Genomic DNA, 23491 nt, shown 5'->3' on the forward strand with positions numbered 1-23491 from the left:
ACATCAGGCAGAAAGAGTCCGGACACACGTCGACTTGTGCTTGGGATGACACTTAACCCCAAGTTGCTCCTGCTGCTTCGTTTGAATGTGTATGAATGGGATACGTTACTGTTAATGGACCTGCTGCCATCAGTGTGTGAAAAAAAGCTTTGAGTAGTCAGAAGACTAAAAGAAGTGCTTTTAACGCTCAGCTCAGCTCAGCTCGTCTCCAGTTTTGGTCCCAATAAAGCTCCCAAATTACAACTTCACAAAGTTTTTATAGTGATAATCAAAGATGGATTCCTCCACATAGATTTTAAATCTGAGATGACATTGCACTTGTTTGATTCATGATTTGCATTCGGGTATATTCTGTATGAAACATCTCTCCAGCAGGCTGCACTTTAACGATGGAGGTTATTTATGTTTACAGGTGCAAAGATTTCCTGCAGTGTGTCGTGTGAATAACTGAGCTGTGTGAAGGTCGTTGCCTTCATCGAGTCAGGTTAGATATTTAATCTGCAGGTTAAAAAGCTTCACTCACACGAGGCTGCAAACAAGACTTTACATACCTTTATGTTAGCTGTGCATAAAGTCTAATAATGAGCTTTAAAGTTCAGAGGATTGACTGACACGAACGTGTTCACATCAGTCCTGACAAACACCTGAAGCCTTTTAGAAACAAAGGCAGAAACAAACCAAATATCAGCAAATCAAAAACATTAGTCCACGACTAAGAAATGTTTTTCATATAAAGAATAAATTACTCATCAGCTGAACGCGCCGACGTCGGTCTCACAGTAGAGAGCAAATTAAAAGAAGGAGGGCGTCTCTTCTGGGTTCCAGCATAGCGGACGTCTCAAGATGGTCTGAAAGCTTCAGACATGGCACAGAAAGAAAACACACACACACACACACTCACACACACTCTCACACAGATTCACCTACAGAGCTTTGAGTGTGTATAAAAAGATGGACGACATGACATGTAAGTCCCCCCCCCCCCCAAAAAAAAAAAAAAAGTGAAGCCAAAACATTTGGAGCGCCTCCTGCTGACAGGCTGCAGTAAAGGTCGGACTTCATGCTACACGAAGGGTTAATCTACAGAGCAACTCTTGTTTTATGCCCGAGCGGTTTTTGGCTTCACTTTTGTACAACAAGATTCGTCGTCCATCTTTATACACAGTCAATGAAACAGAGTCAAAGTCTGCAACAACTTTTTAGAATTTCAGGTAATTTATGAAAGGTGGGAAGTAACCGAGTACTTTTATTAAAGTAATACTATAAAGTTTTACTTCCACCAGAATATTTGACTTCATTCCTGCTTGTTCGAAACTTTTTCACCGTCTTCGTATCTCATCTGAAAAACGTGTTCAAGCAAGAAAACCCAAGATGGCTCATGCTGCGTTCCAGTTTAACTGGGAAGGGGGGGAAATTCCGAGTTCCCAGTCAACGGAAGTGTGAACTGGAACGCCGCCCTGAAGTCGTATTTACTTGGAGAAAATTTAGTTTATCTTGCTGTTTTTTTTTCTCTGATGAGCTGAAAGGAAATAAATAAAGTTAATGTCAAAATAATTTTAAATAAAAACAAAAAGTCTCTGAAATAATCAATAACGGGCCCTAAGATGGAGCAACCGTGTTGTTTTTCGGCCACAGATGTCAAACACATTTTCATACCTCACATACTGCTTCATCACACACACGCACACACGCACGCACACACACACGCACACACACACACACTTCGTAGTCTTGAATAAGAGTGAGAGCAGGGCGGCACGCTGAGACGACTGAAGGAGGATGTCCGTCCTCAGTTTTTGAGTCTCTTCTTCCCCGAGTTCATCCGTCGCACTCGCTCACGCTTTAAATAAATAAATATCAGACACGTCGTGCCTTTCCTTCATTTATCCGTCCCTCAGTCCGTCCGTCTGCTACCTGATCCGCCCGTCCTCTCTGGGGGGGCTCAGTTCAGACTTGGGGTCGGGGCTGGCGGAGCTCCAGACGGTTTGAGGACAGCGCTGCATGACGGGACAGGCGCTGGGTCCCGTGGAGCAGACGTCCGACGCCGACCAGTGGCCCTCCAGCAGCCCATCCAGCCAGCGACGCAGCGGCGCCCCCGTTAGGCCGGCGTTGGCCTCGGCCTCTTCCACGGCGCCCAGGCTCACCGGCAGCCGCAGCACCGGGTTCAGGCCGTGGAAACTCTGCTCCATGTAGGAGTTCCTGGCGGGTCCGCCGTGCGACCGCAGAGCGTCCGCTGCGTCCCAACAGAAGCAGAGGTGAGAATGAGAGGTCAACAAGATCTGCTGCGAATGACTCCAAGGTGTTTTAATCAAAACAATCAATTGTTTTTGTTTGTTTTTTGGGATTTCGGATTTTCAAATTAATATTTTGATTAGTAGCTAAACGTAACAAGCATTCTCACCGAGGCCGACAAACTTTCTGTTGATATAAAGTCAGAGTCCAAACTTTCGTAAAATTTACTTTTTATAAATTAACGTACAATTTGTTGAATTTATTTTTTGTAATTTATCCAGTTTGGGTGAGAAAGAAAATGAGGAAGTTCAAAAAAGCTGAAAAGATGAAGAAGCATAGAGACCAGCAGTGTGTGCTAAGACACACACACACACACACACACACACACACACACACACACACACACACACACACACACACACACACACACACTGATCAGATTACATGATCACATGTCAGCTTCACTTTATGACACCAGTCAATAAAGCTCACAGTCTATTCATGTATCAGGCTTAACTTAGCGCTCTGCCCATCTCACACACACACACACAAACACACACACACACACACACACACACACACACACACACACACACACACACGGCGAGTTCTGCAGAGGTCAAACTAACCAAACTGTAATCCGGGGGGGGGGGGCTCGTTTGGATAGGGGTGACCCCGACACTGTGTGAGCCACTGACTGGATACTGACACTATAAATACATGTCTGCATGGTGCTGACAGCTGAGACAGGGCGGCCTGCTGTGTGTGTGTGTGTGTGTGTCAGAACCTCCATCTTTGATTGACAGGAGGACTACAGGGACCCCTCTAAAGCTCCTACGTTTGAATGGACAGGTGATTCTACCTGGAAGAGCGGCTGATCTTGGATGGCTCACCTTGCAGGATCGGCTGCTGTCGGTGGAACTCCAGCGGAGCCACGACGAAGCTGGTCTGGCCGAGCGGGTTCCAGTGGTGCAGCACCCTGAGCGTCCACACGCCGGGCCTCAGCGGGGACGTGAGCGGCGGCCGGTAGTGGGTGACCTCAGCGGATGCGTCCACCAGGATGTCGTAAGTGGCGGCGATGACGTTGGTGGGGTCGATCCACACCACCGTGGCCGTCAAGTTGGTCTGACTGCGGCTCCAGCGCTGCACGGCCACCGGCTCGTCCTCCGGCCCCACCAGGCATCCCCAGTTCCTGAAGAGACGCTCCTTCGGATCCCAGTCCGTCCCGACCTGAAGGACAGAAGACGGTCAGGATTCTTTTTTTTGTTGTTGTACAGCTTTGTCCACAGGGGGCGCCAAAGTCAACACAAACAGAAAGTTCCTTACAAGCGCACACAGACACCTGGGTCAGGTCTAGGTTGGCGTGTGTGTGTGTGTGTGTGTGTGTGTGTGTGTGTGTGTGTGTGTGTGTGTGTGTGTGTGTATGCGTGTGTAACCTGGATGTGCTGCAGCCTGTTGGTGGCGACGGCGGGGCTGGCCGGGGCGAAGTGGTCTCTGGGCGTCACCCAGGTCTCCAGGGTCTCCAGCTGGGTGGAGGCTCGGTTAGTGGCCACGTGACGCACCAGGTAGCCCTGGAACTGGTCTGACAGGAAGTAGAGGTGGACGGACACCGGGTGGCTCATCGCAACGTACCTGAGAGAGAAACAGAGAGTCAGCTGCAGGAAAAAAAACCACGGCTGAAGACTCCCGCTCACGGTTTAAAAAGTTCAGGCTTCTGTTTTTAGCCGTTTTGATTTTGTCTCCTCTTTGTTTTTTTAATGGTTTTAATGATTTTTGTGTGAAGCAGAAGAGACGTGCTGTATTAATAAACTCGCCTTGCTCACAAATAGAAAACCATTAAAGCTACAAAAACAGGGCGATGCGTAGGCTGTGATTAACATGGGAATTACTGTATATGTCATATATTTTTATTTCTCATAGAAGACAAAAAAAAAAAAAACCTGACAGACGTGTTGAATCAAAAATCCTGCGCCTACGCTGACTGTTTGAAATATAAATATATATAAAAAATCAGGTTTATTTTTCTCGTTCTTTCCTGATGTTATTCTGAGCTGCTTGGTGAAAAAAGACGAAGCTCATCACGTTGTGCATCCTGTGGGAATACGACAGTGAGTGTAGATTAAATTAAAAAGCAGCTTTATCCGGTCAGTAAATATATAGAGTATGTGCAGGTTAAACATTATTATTCATAAAAAAAGCTGTTTTTTAAAACTGATGTGGTGAGTTTGAAGCCTGGAAAAACAAAGCCATTAAAATATTCATCCTTTTTGTCACTTTATTGTAAACTTTTTCTGTCGTGGCTCATCGGTCCCCTCTGATTGGTCAGAGGCAGGCTTTGCTCTTATTTTAAAATTATTTGGTAGGAAACTTTGGAGACACAGATTTTAAATCGGCTTGCTTGGTTCGACATGTGGCGAGCTTTGTGGAGAGGCTGGAGAACTTCCTGGTTGATGGGTTTGAAAGTTAGCTGCTGGATTCTCCTCGTTGCACTCTGACGGGCAGGTCGGCCATCCAATCAGATTGATTTGTGTCAAGACTTTAAAGAAATGGACCGTGGAGATCTACACAGGTTCATCAGGACATGATAGTAACCTGGCTAAACCAAAAGCTAGCAGGCTAACCGCTTCATCACACTTCCTAAAACAATGACAGGGTCAGATATTTTTAACCGCGCTGGCTGTCGATTAGTCTGCCACTTTCAGCCCGGGTGACGTCGAGCTATGAAATGGATTTTCAGACGTTTATGCCCCAGTCAGGATGAAGCGTCACGACCTCGCTGATCCTCCGACCCGCCACTGAGTGCTTATAATTGTTAAAACGGGAGCAGGTTAGCACTGAGGTCAAAGGTCAGCCGTACCTTAATGGATGCTGACATGTCCTGTGGCTTCATGTCGGCTGTTTGTGGAAAAACTGGATTTTTAAATAGTCTCGATTTCGTCTTTAAGTTTCCTGCTTCAGAGCGGCCTGAGATATTTTTATATACTTCTATTCTGAGTATTTTCCTGCTCTGCCTCAAACGACATCATGCACTTTGAAAGTTCTAATTCATTGAACGCACCACGTGCTCTGCTTTATACTGAGCTAACACTCAATTGAATTACTTGACCTGAAGTCTGACAACATGTGAAAACGATCATCTGCGTCCTGCGTCAGCTGAACTGAAACTCGGGCCTGATGCAGCAAAAGCAGGAAGAACACATTCTCCGTTTCTGTTCTTTAAAAAAACCTGCAGCTTTTTTATATGACAGCTAATCTAAAAAATGACCCAATAGAAGACGCCTCGGATCCTTTTTTTTTTTTTTTTTGGCTGCCTGGGTAAAGAAACAGGGAATAATGTTTAAACCTTGATACAGTTTATTTTTTTATTATATTTATTTTTTTGTGTTTTTTTGGTGACGCACACGTGGAGGAAAACGTTCGGATGGACCCGTGTCTGACATGTAGCTGCTGCTTGTTAACGCGCCGCCACATTAGCGTGGACGTGCTCGTAGATGTCGCTCCACTAGAATCACAGGATGAAGGAAACAGAGTCGACCTGTGTAAACCCCCCCCCCCCGTTTCCCCCTTTGCACACACACACACACACACACTTCCCATAATGTCCCCCCCCCCCGCCCCATTCCATCCACCAGTCCCCTCCAAAACTCTAAAAACAAGCACCTCCTTGTACCTACTGTGGGTCTCCACCCGACACACACACAGCTGGAAAAATCCAGTCTGAGTGGACTCTGTAGCCTGATTGTATCCCGGGACAAGCTGCCGTTATCTTTATATTTCATTTAGACTCACATTTATAGGCGGTGGTTAGTTTGGTGGAAAGACCTGTCCTGGTTTCCTTCAGACTCTGAAGTGACACAACATGCTCACACACACACACACACACACACACACACACACATGCTCACACACTCCGGACAGGGAACGGCTGGATGTGTGAGGACTTTAAAAACACAACATTCAGATTGCTCACTCCTAAAAAAAGTATCTTTGGTTTGTGTTCAGTTTTATCTCCCGTGTTCACACATCAACAAACAGGAAGTCACACGGTATGTCTCGATGACATCATCGACGACCAATCAGTAAAGTCTAACTTCTGCTTCCTGACAGGACAGGATGCCGTTTGTCCGTACACGCCATATAAAAGGTTTATCATGTGACCAAAACAAACAACACCCAGCCGTCCAATCCGGTGTGAACACAGCGCTAAGAACAACAAGGCCAGAGGGCGTTTGACTTCACTCATGTGTCGTTGACATGTTTAACTTCTCTCCTCCTGTCGGTACCTGCAGCTGTTGTCGTTGGGATGTCCCTGCAGGGAGCTGGCAGCGCGGGAGAGCCCCATCCGAGCGAAGGCGTGGTAGTGACTGAGCGCGGCGTCCGACAGGCTGGCGGGGCCGTCCGTCTCCTGCTCGTAGGTGTTCTCCCAGTAGGCCTGGAGGCTCGGCGTGCCCGACGGGTACGTCCCGAACAGGTACGAGTCCAGCTGGTTGATGATCTCCTGACTGACGCTGGCCTCAAACTTCCGGGCGAAGAAGGTGGGTCTGGACGCTTGCTGTGGTCGGAGCAGACGGACAGAGACAAGCAGGTGAAATAACTCAAACCAGCCTCGTTTGTTTGTCTTTAATCTGCATGAAAGCTTTTATTCTACATCTGACCGAAAACCGAAGTACGGCTCAGTCAGATCACACGTGCAGCGAGGCCTCGGTGTGGTTGATGATGTCATGAGGAGGGTGTGACATAAGAAAACCCGAGAGCTCATGGTGGTCCCGGGCAGCCGCAGCGACCGTCAAACCTCATCGTTAAGAAAAACCCTCGAAAAGGAGCGACCAGAGCCAGAGTTTTTTCTGGGACTGCAGCGTCCCGACACGGCGAAGGACAACAGAGCTGACCACGTAGTTACAGAGTCAGGAGGCGGCGCTCCCTTCGCCGCTCTGCACAAAGGAGGTCAGCCAAGTATGATTCAAGCAGCTGCTCGCAGATCTGTTCCAGCTGAACCGTGTTTTACTCTTTTAGTCGTCATCAAGTTGGACGTTTTTTTATCATGTGAGAAAAAGAGACAATGTCAGCCATCCTCTCTCATACCTAGAACCCTACCTACCTACCTTCCTTCCTTCCTTCCTACCTAGAACCCTACCTACCTACCTACCTTCCTTCCTACCTACCTAGAACCCTACATTCCTACCTACCTACCTACCTACCTTCCTACCTACCTTCCTATGAGAAGTGTTGCTCTGCACGGTCGAGTCCGTCAAAGACAAAAACTTAAAACATTTTCTGTATCATTTTATTAAGTCAGTTTTGTAAACACACAACACAGTTGTTAGTGTAGTGTTTTTTATTTCAGCTTCACTTAATGAAAATGTTTTCCCTTTTCAGTTTTCGTTGACCTTGGTTGCCATGGTAATATTTTTATACATTTCGAATAGGATTTTTTTTAAACTCAGGATTTCAGAGCGTCGTACGGTAACACCACAGCCAGAGCAGCAGATGGAAACAGTGTGTGTGTGTGTGTGTGTGTGTGTGTGTTGTAACTGTACAGTCAGTATGTTCTTGACCTGACATCCAGGTCTCCGAGCCGCCTTCCGAGCTGGCAAACCCCGACATTATGATAATAACAACCTTATAAAACCTCAGCGGCAGCCAGCTACAAAGCTCTAAAAATACTATCTGCATGAAGCGTCCAGCTGTTTGCAGGATCAGCTCCTCTTATAGAAACCATCAGAGGCCACAGACTCAGCTCTGTCGTTACAGGGAGCGCCTGATGGAGGTAAAAGCAGCACTGCTAATTTGTGAATATGGAGCTATTCTGGTCTTGGAGCCGCCGAGGGCCCGAGAGGGAACAGAAGGGCCGCGGTGACAGGAGCGCTCCACGCAGTCAGACGGGACATGTGGCGGTCCTGAACGAGCCGCTAAAGCGCCGAGACATCGTCGCGTTTCATACAAATCCCGACAACCATCACTGATAGGGAAGCGTGAAAACCGAGAGGTTTAAAGTCGGTCTGTGAGACCATCCGTTGTCATGGCAACATCAAGAGTAAAAAGGGTCACTTTCACTTAAAGGAACGAGTCATAGACACGTTTGTTTCTCTGTGTAAATCACAAAGATCATCGCTGTACTTTAAATCATGGTCCTGCTTTCCTGTAAACGTTAAACGATATAAAAAAAATATATTTAAAAAAAAAAGGAGACGTTTATTTGTGTGCATGCGCCTGCAAAACGCCACGCGTCCCCTGCAGAAGAAGTCTGCACACGGCCCTGCAGGAAATAAATCGACTCAACACGTTCCCGACCTTTTTCAACCTGTTAGTTCAGTAAAACATAAAACATGTTAAAACTGTCACTTCTGCTGCACAGACTCAAAACAGCATCGCCAAATCTGCAAGTGTGAAGACGCCACGAGAGTCTTACCTGGAAGCGTGGCAGATCGGACGGCTTGAAGTCGTTGGGCGAGCAGCCACACCAGTCCACGATGTGCTTGTACTGACATTTACAGCCCAGTTTGCGGTTCCAGTTGGTGAGCCGCAGGTTGTTGTCCACCATGGTCTCACAGTGGGCGCTGTTCTCCAGCACGGTGTGGAAAAACGACTGCAGGAGGCGGGAGAGAGGGAAAAACATGAGGAGATCAAACTCTCCTTCTGGAGGTTACTCCAGTGCATGTGTGTGTGTGTGTGTGTGTGTGTGTGTGTGTTACCTCGGCTGGCAGCAGCGTGTGGGCGTAGAAGCGCTTCATGTTGCTGACCAGCTCGTCCCTGGAGTTCACCACATAGTCCACAAAAGGCCGGTTTACCAGGAACCAATCAGAGCCTCCGTCCACCAAGATGCCCTCTGGGATCTTGCGGTCTCCGAGGCGCCACATGTGGGTGTCGCACTCCAGGAAGAGACGGTCCAGACCCTGCTTACGGATGAAGCTGAGGGGACGAGGAAGGTCAGGAGTTAAAACTCGACCAATCACAGAGGCCTGACGGGAAAAAAAAGTATGAAACTGTCTCTCCCGTCTTACCGCGCGTTGTCTCTGCCGTGAGATTTGATGAAGTTCATGTTGCGATACTTGGACAGGAAAGACACCAGCTGCTCATTGGTCCTGAAGGAAGATGAATCAGGAAGCAGAATCAGTCAACTGTGATCACATGTCACTTTTTAAACGGGAGGACGTTCTCTGGATTCGTCTCCAGGCAGGATGTTATTAACCGACGCAAAAAAACAATCCTCCATTAAAAAGGGACAGCTGGACCAGTTTATTTAGCTTCCTCCTCCAACTGGGAGAAAACAGTAAATCTGTGTGTGTGTGTGTGTGTGTGTGTGTGTGTGTGTGTGTGTGTGTGTGTGTGTGTGTGTGTGTGTGTGTGTGTGTGTGTGAGCTGTAAGCACATGCACAGCTCGGTCCCGGTGTCGCACTAATTAGTAGACAGGACGGCAGACAGACAGACGAATCGCTTTGATTACAGTCGTTAAGACGAACCGCAGGCGTGCGCGCGTGTGTGTGTGTGTGTGTGTGTGTGTGTGTGTGGGCATGTTTGTGTGCATCAGTCTCTCACACACTTTAAATCTACAGAAGGCCTTACACACTCTGACACGTAAAGCTCTCGTGAGGAAGTTTTTAACTGGTGATGAAACAGGCTGGAATAATACAGAGACTATTCAAACACACACACACACACACACACACACTAACTGTTCCATTGACTCCCTCTCTGTGTGCCTTCATGAAGTCACAGCTATTGATGGTTGTGTTAATGCTGCGGCTGGCTGCGCAATGGATTTTAGCTGGGAGGGTGTTCAAACAGTCGCTGTGATGGAAGGAGAGCAGATCTGTGTGTGTGTGTGTGTGTGTGTGTGTGTGTGTGTGTGTGTGTGTGTGTGTGTTCTTGTATTACTATCCCAATGAGGAGCCCTCATAAGAACTTTTCTGAATCAAAGACAAGGGCTGTAAACGTTCATAAACGAAGTCACCCGTCTGTTCCTGCAGGGGGCGCTGGAGGCTCATCGGCAGCAGCCGCCATGCTGGAAATGCTGACTCAGCTTAACGACCTAGAGTCGACCTAGAAGAAGAGCGTCACTGTTTTTATCTACTTCCACATAATGTGGCTGTAATCGTTTGTTGGAGGGTTTATCTTCTCCCGTCCAAAGATAGATTTGCTGCTTTTCACTCTTAACTGAATCCATCCATCCATTACACACGCCACTTGTCCCGGTCGAGGTCGCTGCGGGGGCCGGAGCAGATGCCAGCTGTCACAGGGAGAGAGAGGCGGGATTACACCCTGGACTGGCTGCCAGTCAATCACAGGGCTGACGAGGTGAGACAGACTCACACGACGAGCGGCTGCTCGAAGCCACCAATTAACCAAAAGAGCACGTCTTTTAGAGTGTGGGAGGACGCCACGCACGCACGCACACCCGGAGAACAACATGCAGACTCCACACAGAGAGGCTCCTGTCCGACGGGGAATTCAGACCAGGAACCCTCCTTGCTCAGAGGCGACGACGCCGAACCACTGCGGCTCCAATCATCAGATTTTACCGCCTCAAACCAAAATGAGTTGGTGACTCTTTGCCCCGAGTTAAACGTCCCAAACCAAGATGGACGCTGGCCGATCAGAGCCAGCTGACGCGTGGCGCTGCGAACAGCTGACTGAAGGAAGACAACATCCGCGCACCCGCTGAAACACATCGATAAGCCGACTCCTCATTATTACCGCCTGCCACAGTGAGTAAATCACCAGTCAATATCTCCAATGATCACAGCCAAGCAACTTCCTACAACACAATTCCCCAAGCAGCAGGGCGGCCACTAAAGGGGCCCTGCATGGACTCCCGATCCACGGCGAGTCGATGCGGTTTGTGGTCCGCTGGACACGTAACCTGATCCATAAGAGCTTAAACAAACCAGCACAGGGCTGCAGGATCACTGTGCAGTGGTCTTAAGCTGCCACGGCGTTGAGAGGGATCGATGTGGTGTTCAAAAGGAACCAATCATGACGAGTAAATGACCCCCCCCCCCCCCCCCCCCGTCGTGCCCCCCCCCGGGTCAAAAAGAGGTAAGAAACAGCGCTATAGAAGGTCCAAGCTTCTGATGACTTAGAGTCTGTTTATGTGAGACCAGCCGCACTTTCACAGCGTCAAACAACATGAGGCGTCCATCTTTTTTTGCGATGTAAAATAATCTAAAAAAAAAAAAATCGTTCAACTTGGATATTTTAAACGTTAACTTTAGATCTAACTCAGAATTTCTGCAACACACGGCGACACAAAAAGGCCGCGTGGTCGATGCAGCAGACGTGTGGTGAAAACTAAAATGTCCTTTCTTCTTCGTCAGAGATTTCCCGCAGCTTCGGAGAGGTTGGATTGTTTGGCTGTCAAGGTTAGAGCGAGGGGCGGGGCCTTCCTGCCTTGTCGTTACGGGGAGCGAGCGTCTTGATTGGCTGAGTTTGGACGAGCGTGATCGTGATCGTATTACAACGAGCTGCTTCCGAGAGCGACTCGCTCTCTCACCTGATGGGATAGTCTGCAGCGCTGAGGTTGATGAAGAAGTCCCAGGACCAGTCGGCCATCTTGAGAAGGTCCTCCATGCTGCGTAGGTACATAGTCAGCAGGCTGGCCCCGCCCCAGATGGTGGACATCCGCCAGGGAGTCACCCGGACGTTGGGGTACTGGCCGGCCAGAGACAGGATCTCTCTGTGGAGGAAGTTGGACCTCTGAGAAAAAGAAAAAAAAAAGATCAGACGATCGCTTGCTTGGTGCTTCGCAGCACAGTGTGCACGTGACGTTTCTTCACCTGGTCAACATGGATGTAGTAGTAGTGCGAGGTGTGGTAGATGGCCTTGAAGAGACGCTGGAACTGACGCGAGGCTCGGCCGTGGACGACCAGGACGAAGGCGATCCGGACAGGCACGAGCCGGGCAGCACCGGAGGGGTCCTCATCCCACTGAACGTTCACGCTAGCTTTACCTGGACAGACGAGACAAAGTGGGAAGAAAACATACAACACTTTAAACATGACCGAAGTTTAATGATGCTTTCAGGCTCTGTTGGAGAAAGTCAGCGCTACACTGCGTCTTTAAAAATCGTTGAAATGGCGAGAAAGACTTTTCCTTCAAGGTCACGGGGTCACTCTGCTCCTTTATCTTCACTTCCCTTCTTTCCTGGAAGTCTTTTCTTTTTTTTAAATCTGCTCCTCGTATATACAAATCTTGTGACGGCCAAAAGCTTCTCCATCATCACGCCGTCTCTAAAGAGGGCACGGGTTGAGGCCTGCTCGAGGTCTAATTAGTGACCTTGGCGCGACGTGCTGGGGTTGGAGTTTGAGGAGGAATGACTGTAATCAGGCGGCTCGGTGGAGCGCCGCGGAGTGAGGCAGCCATGTCGTGCACATGTAAAGGATGTACACTTTCATGCCGACGTGAGTATAGAAACACCAAAACGCTGAGCCCGAGTCAGTCGGACTCAAAGCAGATCATGTGGATATAACGACTACTGTTCATCAAAGTAACATGTAATCATATAAATGAAACCTCAACTGGCTCAGGGAGGTTCTGAAAGCTCGGCGACCACGACATCATTAGTCAGCTATTCCAAAAATAAGCCCACAAGCTATTTAATTAGGGAGTAATTATGCTGGATGAGAATCGTCCTCGTGGTGAGCCGCCTCCCTCCGTCTCCATTCATGCTTTCCGTCCCTGAATAGGACTAAGTTGTCTGCCTCCGCCTCCGTGCCACGCCGGCACGTGGCGGGTTAAAAAAATAAAGTTTTCTCACAGGGTGAATCTGAAAGAAAATGTTCGTCTGACTTCAAAGGAGCCCAAACCCAGTCCTTCTCCCCCGTCACCCTGTCATTTCTCGCCTCGCTCAATCACCGGCTTCGGTGACATGAAGGAAGCCCTAAAATCCAAGGTCAGTATGACGCTGCAATAACTCGCCGCTGCTCGACTTTCACTGGGAAAAATCTCTAAATTCAGGGTGTAAAAAAAGAAACGGGCCACCACCCTACCTAACGTACTCAGGACATCACAATCATGAAACCCTTTGATTATGGTTTAAATCTTTAAGGCTCAAAGGGTTGAAAAGTTGTGGGTTCGATTCCCAACTCCTGCAGCCGCATGTCCGACGTGCCCTTGGGCAAGATGCTCAACCCCCCAAGTGGCTCCCTCTGCTCCGTCAGCTGTGTATGAATGGGATTAGTTAATACTGGGAGTCACTTTACTGAGCAAGCCCCTGGATTTGTCGACACAGCTGTCAATCATAGCGGTGCTCCCGCCCCCTTTTTTTTTTTTTTTAAAGCATCAAGACTAAAAGTTCTTTGAAAAATCAGCGTGATTAGAATCTAACTTTAAAGACAGAGTCTGAGGTAAATCAAGTTGACGTGAATTGTGATTTTAAAGTGCGTCCTGTATGTTAACATGAAGGGGGCGGAGCTAAACTCTAGTTCGGTAGCTTTAAGGTTTATCATGACATCATCATCATCACGTGCTCGTCTCACCTTCTATTGGGCAGAAGCGAGGAACCTTCTCCGGCATCAGCGCCCTCTCCTTGTGTTTGCAGTACACCTCCACGATCCGCTGCCGACACTCGCGGCTCTTCGCCCTGGACAGAGCCGAGATGGCTTCCTTCCCGCTGATCTCGCACTGCGGCTGCTCCTTCCGGGGCTCTAGCGAGGCGGACTTCTTCACCTGGAGGAGCGGCAGCGGCGGCGGCTCCCGATCGGACCCTTGCACCGGCGCAGAGCTGGTGGGAACCTGGGGGTGGGGCTTCCGGACGAGAGTGCGGTTGTGAATGTGGCTGGCTCCTCTGGGCTGGACGGCGAGCGGGCCCCGTTCTTGGGCCTTCTCCAGTTTTCGTTTGGCGTTGGCGAGCGGCACTCGTTGGCGTTGAGATCGAGCTCCGAGGTTGCTGTTGCTGTCGATGGTATCGAAGTCCTTCGGGACAGAGTTCTCATTGTTGTTGCTGTCAAGGCGAAGTTTCTCTTTAGGCCGATGGGAATGATAGACGTCCTGCAAGGGGGGGAGAACACAAAACCAGGATGAATAATCGCTCTCAAAGTGGGCGGACTCTGGATTTTGGAGAACGCCTCTTTTCTAAAACAACAAATAACTTCAATGAATCAATCTGAGAGAGGCCTGATTTTGACGATGACTTCTCAGGCATATTTATGGTCGTGGTCTTGCTTCGGTCTCGCCCATGACTCGATCTAAATTCCTGAAGGTCTCGGTCTCGGAGCACTCTGGTCTCGGTTAGTGTGGTCTTGACTTCAACACTACTTCAGTCTTTCGTGGCGTAACTCCATAACTTTCACTTTCTCTCTGTCCAGAGGACGAGAGCACATTTTAAAAGACAGAAAAAGTACGATGAGCTCATGTGACCTTTGACCCCTGAGACAGGTGTGGCCTCTCATGAGTCAGGTGTTGATATATATGAATGTGCTCGTGTGCGAGTTTTATTAGCAAAGCCACCTGACCTCCGAGGGTATTTTAATCTCACAAACCGGACTGCATCGGCCTTTTCCAGCCACACACACACTCTGTACACACACACACACACACACACACACAATCAGAGAGCCTGTGGGGAGGCAGAAATATCAGCTCCTGCCACCTGCTCCTCAGACAGCCTTTCATTATCTCATCTGTGGTATCAGCTAAGAATGTGTGTGTGTGTGTGTGTGTGTGTGTGTGTGTGTGTGTGTGAGGCTGGATATTTTCTGCTTTCTTGACATCATTGAGGTATAAATGTAGCAGGAAGAAAACAGAGAGTTAATTATGAGGATTTGTTTAATTTGGTCAGAAGACAGACGGCCGATGTGACTCAGTCACAATCTGTAGTTTTTATAAACAACGTAAAAAAAAAAAAACAACCACGAGGGGATTTGTGGATTCGCACACAAACACTTCTCTCTGCCTGAGTTTTTCCCCCCAGAACTCTTTGGATTCCATGGAGACCGACCCCGGAGAAAATACCACCGCTTACCTACAAAGACATCATTCTTTATATAAACACACACACACACACACACACACGTCCTTGCTAACTGTGTTGCTGTGTGAGTCACTTTGCTCTCTCCTCCTCAGCAGGCTCTTATTGAAGTCGTCTACGCTGCCTTCAGACCTCCTGCGGCTCGATGATAAAGCAGAACAGAAGAGAGACAAGAGAGGCCGAACCCTCGGGCGCCTGGGGCGAGACACGTTAAAAGAGGAGGGAGAGAGAGAGAGAGAGAGTGGGAGGGGAAAAAGTAGAAGAAAGAAGAACCTGTTGCTGCGACATCTGTTGCTAAAAGGCCACATTAACCCTGATGGGAAAGAATCAGAGAATACACGGATGTATGTTGGATTATTTTAACTGAATGTTGGTCTGTAAATCTGTAGAAAAGCACGATCCTGATTTATACTTCTGTGTAGCATCTACGCGCAGCACTCAGCCTACACATGCTAGCTAGCCATGCGTTTACGTACAGGAAACCATGGCAACTGAGCTGCCGTTCATTTTGCAGTAATCACAGCAAATAAGAATCCAGGATGCATCGGAGGAGACGGATCGACCGAGGGACGAGGATGTGCAGGAACGCAGGAGCTGCCGATGGTTTCCAAGGCAACGGCAGTACCCGTTTTTAACCACTAGGTGTCCGAGTTACATACTGCTCCTTTAATGATCGATAACACCGCGTCTACTGCTGCCTTTCAGGCGTGATTTACATCTTATGCATGCAGGCAATTATCAAGAGGGTTTGTGTGTGTGTGTGTGAGTGTGTGAGTGTGTGTGTGTGTGTGTGTGTGTGTGAGTGTGCTAAAAACACCTTCACATAAAGAGCTCTTTCACCAGGCTGTTTACAGCATCCAGAGGCCCCAGTTATGCATTCGTCAAACACTTGTGCGTGCGTGTGTGTGTGTGTGTGCGTGTGTGTGTGTGTGTGCTCAGTATACCTGTGGGATCTCACAGCCTGGAATTTATTGCTGTTGCTGAGTGGAAAGCTGAAAGTGTTTGCTCTGAGATGTCTTTAAGACAAACAGCCTTGTGTGACCCGTGTTTATGAAAGTGTGGAAAAAACACAAGATGGAGCTTCGAGGAATTCGCAGCGTTTCTCTGAGACGTTTCTGGAAGTTCCTCTCCTGGTACAGGAACTTTTATCGACATCAATCACCTGATCACTTCCTCTCTACTTTAAAAAAATACATCCAAGCCTTGCTGCTGCTCAATCAAATTAAAGAACAGAATATCACACTGACTGATTCTTTTACCACAACAATCTAAATCTTCCCAGTTAACCACCACGTCACTCCGTCAGCACTCCTGTCGAGCTGATGACACGAAGAACGGTATCAAACAAGGAGAAGTGGACAGTGGGATCAGAGAGGGAGAAGAAGTCAACATGAAGTGTGATGAGAGCTGAATACCTGCTTTTATTTTGGTCGCGATAGCCCCGCCCCCCAGTCCCTGACGTAAGTGGTTCTTTCTTGTAGACCAGTAAAGAGTTGGTGCTACTCTGGGACCCGTTTGGCACTTTGGATGTCAAAAAATCACAAAGATCTGGTGCTGGATTAGACTCTGACTCCGGGTACCATTATCTAAGGATCAAAACCAAACATCCTCCTTTAGACGTTCCTCACACAGCAGGTTGGAATAAATCTGATTTAAGGGACGAACAGGACAGGAAAAAGAGCGAAGGCTGAAATGAAGAGGCAGCTCCTTGTTAAACTTTCACATCACAAATAAAAAAAAGTGACAACCATTAATATCTCGACTGTCTCCATCTTCATGTAGCCCAACAAAAAAGAAGAAAAACTGGGACGCTCATGAGGATTAAATAAAAAAAAGGAGGTTATCGTCGCTGAAAATAGAGGTAGTGAAACAGATGGAGGGAAAAGTCCGCTAAATGGACTATTATGGAGGTCCGGGGTGCTGCTGTGAAACCCGCTTGTAGTTGCCCACGCACTCACAGGACGAGCCGGGATTACAGCAGGGATTACGTCTATCTATACCAGATTTAGTGAGAATTATCCGAAAAGAAAATAGGAAAAAAAAACACACACATAAAGCAGCTTTCTGGTTTTAACATCAGCGTGTTTGTGCCTAATCGCCAAACAGAGAGCGACAAGCCAGCAGGACGTACGGAGCGGGAATCGAACACCCCGCACTTTGGTTGCTGCAGCCTCATGACGGCAGAGAAACTAACTATCGCACAATGTTGTCATAAAACATGATTTTCTTATCTGTCAGATAGAGACCGGGGTTTTTATTCATTCAGAGGAAACTTTTAACCTCTCCGTGTTCGAGTTGCTAAAACGCCCCGAAAAAAAACACAGATTTTTCATCAGATCTGTGTTTGATGATTGGCGGTCGTTCAGCGGCTGTGGATCAGTGTAGGTCGGGGGTTCAATCCCCAGTTTCTGCAGCTACATGTCTGATGTGCTCTTGGGCAGGACACTTGTCCCAAAGTTGATCCTGATGGTATGAATGTGCATGAATAGGATTAGCCGCCTGTCAGTTTCTGAAGGTGCAGGTGTCTGTGTGAGCAGAAAACTAGAAAATCGATTTACAAGCTCAAGTCTATTTAACATTTATAATCAAAAAGTAACAAAACTGTTTTTTTAAAGACGGATCTTGAGTCCTATTTTGCTGAAAGATGGCGGAGAGAGGAACAGAGTGAGCACTGTGTTTGTTTTGATGCCGGTTAAAGAGTGAGCAGGAGTTTGTCTGCAATCTTTGAGAACTGAAAAACAAAGAATGAGCCAATTATTTGTGATTAGAAATTCTTTTTTTTTTTTTGTAGCAATATCAGTTGATTCCTTTAATTTAAATGTATTGAATTTTAAATAAATAAATAATGCATACCTAAACACAGATTTTCAGTTAAAGAATTATCTGGTTATCGTTTTAGTCTTTGCTATTAACGGAGTGTAGATATTTGATGTTTGGAAACAACTGTTAAGTGTAGATTAAATGTGTGTACGGAGGTTTGGAATAAATACGTCTTTACTTAATCCTTCTTTCAAACACTAAATGAGCTTTAAAGCGACATTATGAAGGAGTTTGGTTCTGTGCACTTTGGACACACATGACGATGTTGTTCACTTCCAGCCATATGTCCTGAGAGAAGAAGTGCTGGTTCGGATTAGGATTAAAGTGATACACAGTGGTGACAGATCTTTGATGGAAGCGGGCAGATAGAAGTGATTGTACCCGAGCTAAAAAGCCTCTGCATGTTTCTAATAAGCTCCAGCAGCAGAAAGCTGCTCAAACTAGGATCCATGTTGGAGATGCTTTTGAAACATGGAGAGAGGTTAGAACGCAGAAAGCTTTACAGACCCATGCAGAGCTGGCTAAACACTGAAGCTACAGTGTGCACCACATGCAGAGCTGGCTAAACACTGAAGCTACAGTGTGCACCACATGCAGAGCTGGCTAAACACTGAAGCTACAGTGTCCACCACATGCAGAGCTGGCTAAACACTGAAGCTACAGTGTCCACCACATGCAGAGCTGGCTAAACACTGAAGCTACAGTGTGCACCACATGCAGAGCTGGCTAAACACTGAAGCTACAGTGTCCACCACATGCAGAGCTGGCTAAACACTGAAGCTACAGTGTCCACCACATGCAGAGCTGGCTAAACACTGAAGCTACAGTGTCCACCACATGCAGAGCTGGCTAAACACTGAAGCTACAGTGTGCACCACATGCAGAGCTGGCTAAACACTGAAGCTACAGTGTCCACCACATGCAGAGCTGGCTAAACACTGAAGCTACAGTGTCCACCACATGCTGACCTGTGTGAGAGGAGGGGGGGAGACAATTCACGTTTTTTTAATCTAAAACTGTGCCAAATGTCCACATTTTTTTAAACCTATTGTCTCACTTTTAAGGTTTTAAATTGGACCTCACAGATAGAGAAACGTACATAGGACACACACACACACACACACACACACACACACACACACACACACACACACAGTATTTAGGGATTATTGGACAATCTAAACTAGATTAGAAAGCCTAAATCCCATCAGAGAAACCTGATCCAAACCAATCCTCTAATCTGATCTGACCTGGCTGTTAGGATGTGAAACAGCTCTGCCTCCACGCACACACACACACACACACACACACACACACACACACACATGTTGTCATCACTGCGGGTGTGTGTGTGTGTGTCTGTCTGTCTATCCCCTGAAAAGGTGTGATGAATGTGAGAGTTATGCAGCTGCGGCGCCATCCACGACTGCTGTGAACACACTCAACTGGACATGGACAGCCAGTGTGCATGGAGCGACGACACACGCGCGCACACACACACACACACACACAGACACACACACACACATCTGTAGACAGCCTTCCTGTTGGCTGGTTGCTGGAAAGCCGAACACTGCAGGTATTTTGGTGAATCTGTGATGTGAATGTGTGCCGTTAAAGCCACTGCAGACTGCAGACACACACACACACACACACACACACACACACACACACACACACACACACACACGGGTTTATTGAGCTCCTTCCAATGATGTCCACTCTTTTATTGGAAAGCTGATGCCTCTTCCTGTCAATAAACACACACCTCCTCCACACAGTTTATCACCTGCACACATGTTCCTGTGACCTTCACTGACATTCACCTGAACTCAACGATGCCACACACACACACACACACACACACACACACACACACACACACACACACACACACACACACAGAATCAAAAAAAGGAGAAAGGGTAACTATTCTCCTTTCTCTTACAAATAACTTAACAATATGAATCACAAATGAGAACTGTCACATATTCAAAAATTAAAAGAAGAAGAAGAAGAAGAAGAAGAAAAAGAAGAAGAAGAAGAAGAAGAAGAAGAAGAAAGAGAGTAAATGGTGTCGAATGTTAAACAGCACATTCTTTGCTCCTGAGATTTAAAAAGTTTGACACCAACTTTTGCTCACTGGAAACAATTTACCCGAGATTTTTGGTGCCGACAACTTCTGTCTGTGTTGCCTTGATATCGAAAAAAATGTACGTCTGGCGTCATGGCAACCCTGCATTTATCACCAGGTTCCAAGTCTGTCACCCACTTTCCCTTTGAGTGGACTTTAGTGGACAGAAGAAGACTCCTGTCACCAAACGTTTAGTGCGACTGAATGTGACCATGTGACAGGATGCTGTGTAAATCAAGGGGAGCAGAGTGAGGGGCTGCACCTGGAAAGGAGGGAATCATGACGATGTGCCTTTATGAGGACACGACAGAGCAAAGAGGGTTTTTTATTTTAGTCTCAGATTCACATTCACGACTCAAACAAAAAGGGTCAAATCCTCCTCGACGAGGTCAAACTTTTAAACCCTGCAGAGCGTTTGGAGGAGATGAGAACGCTCAGAGGAAGGACGATTAAAGACGAGAGGATCTCCTGAAGCAGTTTGACACCTGATAAAGGTGAAGAAGAGCGGGTGCAGAGTGAAGGTAAACAAAAGGAAAAAGGAAGAGGAGCACTTTAGAAACCCCAGCGCTGTCACTGACACTAATGTTTGTAAAGATTATGAGTCTAATTGAAGGACGACTGAAGGAGCGAAGCGTTGTTTTAGATTTACAATCACTCGTTTTCTAAATGCAGCTCACGTTTCATTTTCTCTGTTTTTCAACCTCCCAAAACTCCCTTTTCTATAAAAAGTGCTGGCATGTATCTCTCCTGCTTTTAAAGCCAATAACTGTCAGGACATTTCACCGCTCACACTCACACACACACACACACACACACACACACACACACACACACACACACACACACACACACACACACAGAGAGAGAGAGAGAGAGAGAGAGGGAAGATCACAGGGTATCCGGTTAACTGTAATGAAAGGATGTAAAAAATGGATGCCTGCAATACAGCCCATGTCTCTCCCTGCTTCACACACACACACACACACACACACACACACACACACACACAAAGCATATAAAGTACATTCATGTCTTAACAACATGAGAGAACACCTGGCCAAGTTCAGGGAAACTCACTCACACACACACACACACACACACACACACACACACACACACACACACAGCATTACTTTCACAGAAGAATCTCCTCTTGATCAGACACGTGCAGTGATTACACATTACACTGATGTGTGTGTGTGTGTGTGTGCAGATGTGATGTTCAGGAATGTGAGATCTGAAATGCACATACATGATGTCCGTGTTGAGTCAGTCACCTGGCAGGTAATGTGAGAGGTGGAGGATTTAATGAAAATCTCTTCATCATTTCTAAGTGTTTTTAAGGTGTTGCAGAGTCTCCTGACAGCAACAAGTGCAGGCTTTTAATGAAAACTCTAAATCAAAGACCGAACATCAACACATGCAGCCGACTCCTGTTCTCATCCACTCAGGCTACCTTACATTTACTATCATGATTTGAGTTATAATAATAACATGTGTTGACCCTTATCATTTAAAGAAACAAAAACGGACGTTATGTGAAGGCAGATTTAAAGTGATTTGAGGTATTTCACACCAAACTCCGTTAAGAAAAAGCTCAATTATAAGTATACGACCAATGAGCCAATAAATAAAGATTTTAAAATTGATTTTTTTTTTACAACAATACGAGTCATTCTTTCATTCGGCGTGTGTTTTATCGACTAACTCTTTTCTGTTTGTGCTGATGTATAGCACCTCAAGAAAAATGGGAACAAACAATGAATAATCTGCAAGTTGTTGTGTAAATGCTGCTGTTAATCTGCATATGATCACAATCACACACACATGTGCTGCAACTATCCAGAAGGCAAGTAAGCTTTCCTGTTTGTTCAGATGTATCTATAGGCATTAACTGATGCCTTAAATTGGGTGATTGTTTACATGATGTTTGGCCTACCGACACATTTTCCCACACAGAGGAGCTGCTGAAGCTTCTGACTGTGTTGATGCCAAAACAACAGAGGAGCAGCTGCAGCCGCGCAGCAGCATCTTCTCCGGAGCGACCATGCTGCTTTTTCTTCCTCCGACACAAACGCTCATTCTCCAGAAGGGAGAGGAAGGAACACAGGTGTTAAAACCTCATAAGACCCTCACGACCCGGTTCACCGTAAACACTGAAGCGGATCTCATGCACACGTACCGCCTGCAGCTTGTGCCGCACGGCCGCCTTCCCGAGCGGCGGCGGCGCGTCGCGCTTCTTCTGCAGCCCCCTCCTCGAGTTGTCCCAGTCGGCTTTGTTGAACCCCCCGGCGCGGTCTTCTCTCTTCTCCCGGCTCCGGGCGCCTCCGTCCCCGCCAATAGAGTCCAGGCTGCTGAAGTTCCACACGATGAGAGTCTGGACCAGCAAAACGGCCAAAGCCGCGACCAGCAGGGCGGACTTGGATCGCCGGGCCAGCCTGCGGGCGCACGGGTTACCGTTCATCCTTCCACTCCTCCTCCTCCTCCTCCTCCCTCCGGCTTAGGCTGAGAGCCCCATCCGCTAAACGCCAACAGCGGGGTGTGAATGCTCCCCTACACGGCCTGAGAGGAGCTTCTGGCAGGCAGAGAGGAGGAGGAGGAGGAGGAGGGGAGAGAGAGTGGGAGGGAGGGAGGGAGGAGGGATTTTGGCAAAGGCATGAAATGAGGAGAGAGGTTTGGAGGCAGCAGAGAGGACACAGAGGCCCTCATGTGGCCACATGACGAGTCAACAGTTTGGTTTTAAGCATTTCATTTCTCATTCACAGTGAGTGACGCAGCTACAGTTTTTAAAGCAGCGAAGAAGAGACGCAGAGGGGGAGACCGTGCAGGGCCTGAAGCAGCGTCTGCACGGCCCTGGGCAGCTTTTTAGTGGCCACTTTTATTGTAGGCAATTTAAAAAAAAAAATCATCTTAACAACATGCACTTACCTGTGTTTTGATGATTTTTTAAACAGATTTATTTTGGGACTTTTGTGCCTTTATTGGAGAGATATAGGACAATGGATATAGATCAGGGAGGGAGAGAGCGACAGGTTCGATTCTTAGCAGATTCGAATCTGCTAAGAGGATTATAGCTCCATACACTGCTGATATTTTTAACCCCCATGTTTTATATTAAAAAAAAGTAGACAGTAGCCTACAAGTAAACAATATAGATTGTTGGAGCCAAACTATGTGTTGCATATTTTCTTTGTTTATATATGCAGTCCCTTTACTGGGCACTAGGGGGAGCCTGGGGAAGTGTTTTTTTAATGAGGGCTCCAGGTGAGGTGGACAGATTTGTGGGTTTATTTAATTCCAATTGACGAAGTGGTTCGTCTTTATTGTTTTGTTTGTTTTGA

General features: G+C 47.3%; 1 protein-coding gene and 1 long non-coding RNA gene across 3 annotated transcripts; one reads left to right on the top strand and one right to left on the bottom strand.

Moving 5' to 3' along the window:
* Positions 1–478: 478 nt before the first annotated feature.
* On the bottom strand, positions 479–23438 carry LOC306837595 (xylosyltransferase 1-like). The gene is made up of 11 exons (XM_079365330.1): positions 22333–23438; positions 13707–14217; positions 12006–12178; positions 11723–11925; positions 9234–9314; positions 8925–9141; positions 8642–8818; positions 6516–6784; positions 3669–3864; positions 3126–3462; positions 479–2233 (listed from the first exon to the last, which is right to left on the bottom strand). Exons 1-11 carry the CDS (start codon positions 22612–22614, stop codon positions 1911–1913), a joined length of 2769 nt encoding a protein of 922 aa, XP_079221456.1. The 5' UTR covers positions 22615–23438; the 3' UTR covers positions 479–1910.
* Positions 6730–16431, top strand: LOC306837596. 2 transcript variants are annotated; one of them, XR_013780978.1, is made up of 3 exons: positions 6730–6817; positions 15295–15540; positions 15632–16431. It is a non-coding gene; the product is annotated as an uncharacterized lncRNA (long non-coding RNA). The 2 variants fall into 2 exon arrangements; XR_013780979.1 differs by having other exon boundaries at positions 6746–6817; positions 15292–15540.
* Positions 23439–23491: the final 53 nt, after the last annotated feature.

Source organism: Symphodus melops (genome assembly GCF_947650265.1).
Source record: "Symphodus melops genome assembly, chromosome: 17".
Taxonomy (NCBI): domain Eukaryota; kingdom Metazoa; phylum Chordata; class Actinopteri; order Labriformes; family Labridae; genus Symphodus; species Symphodus melops.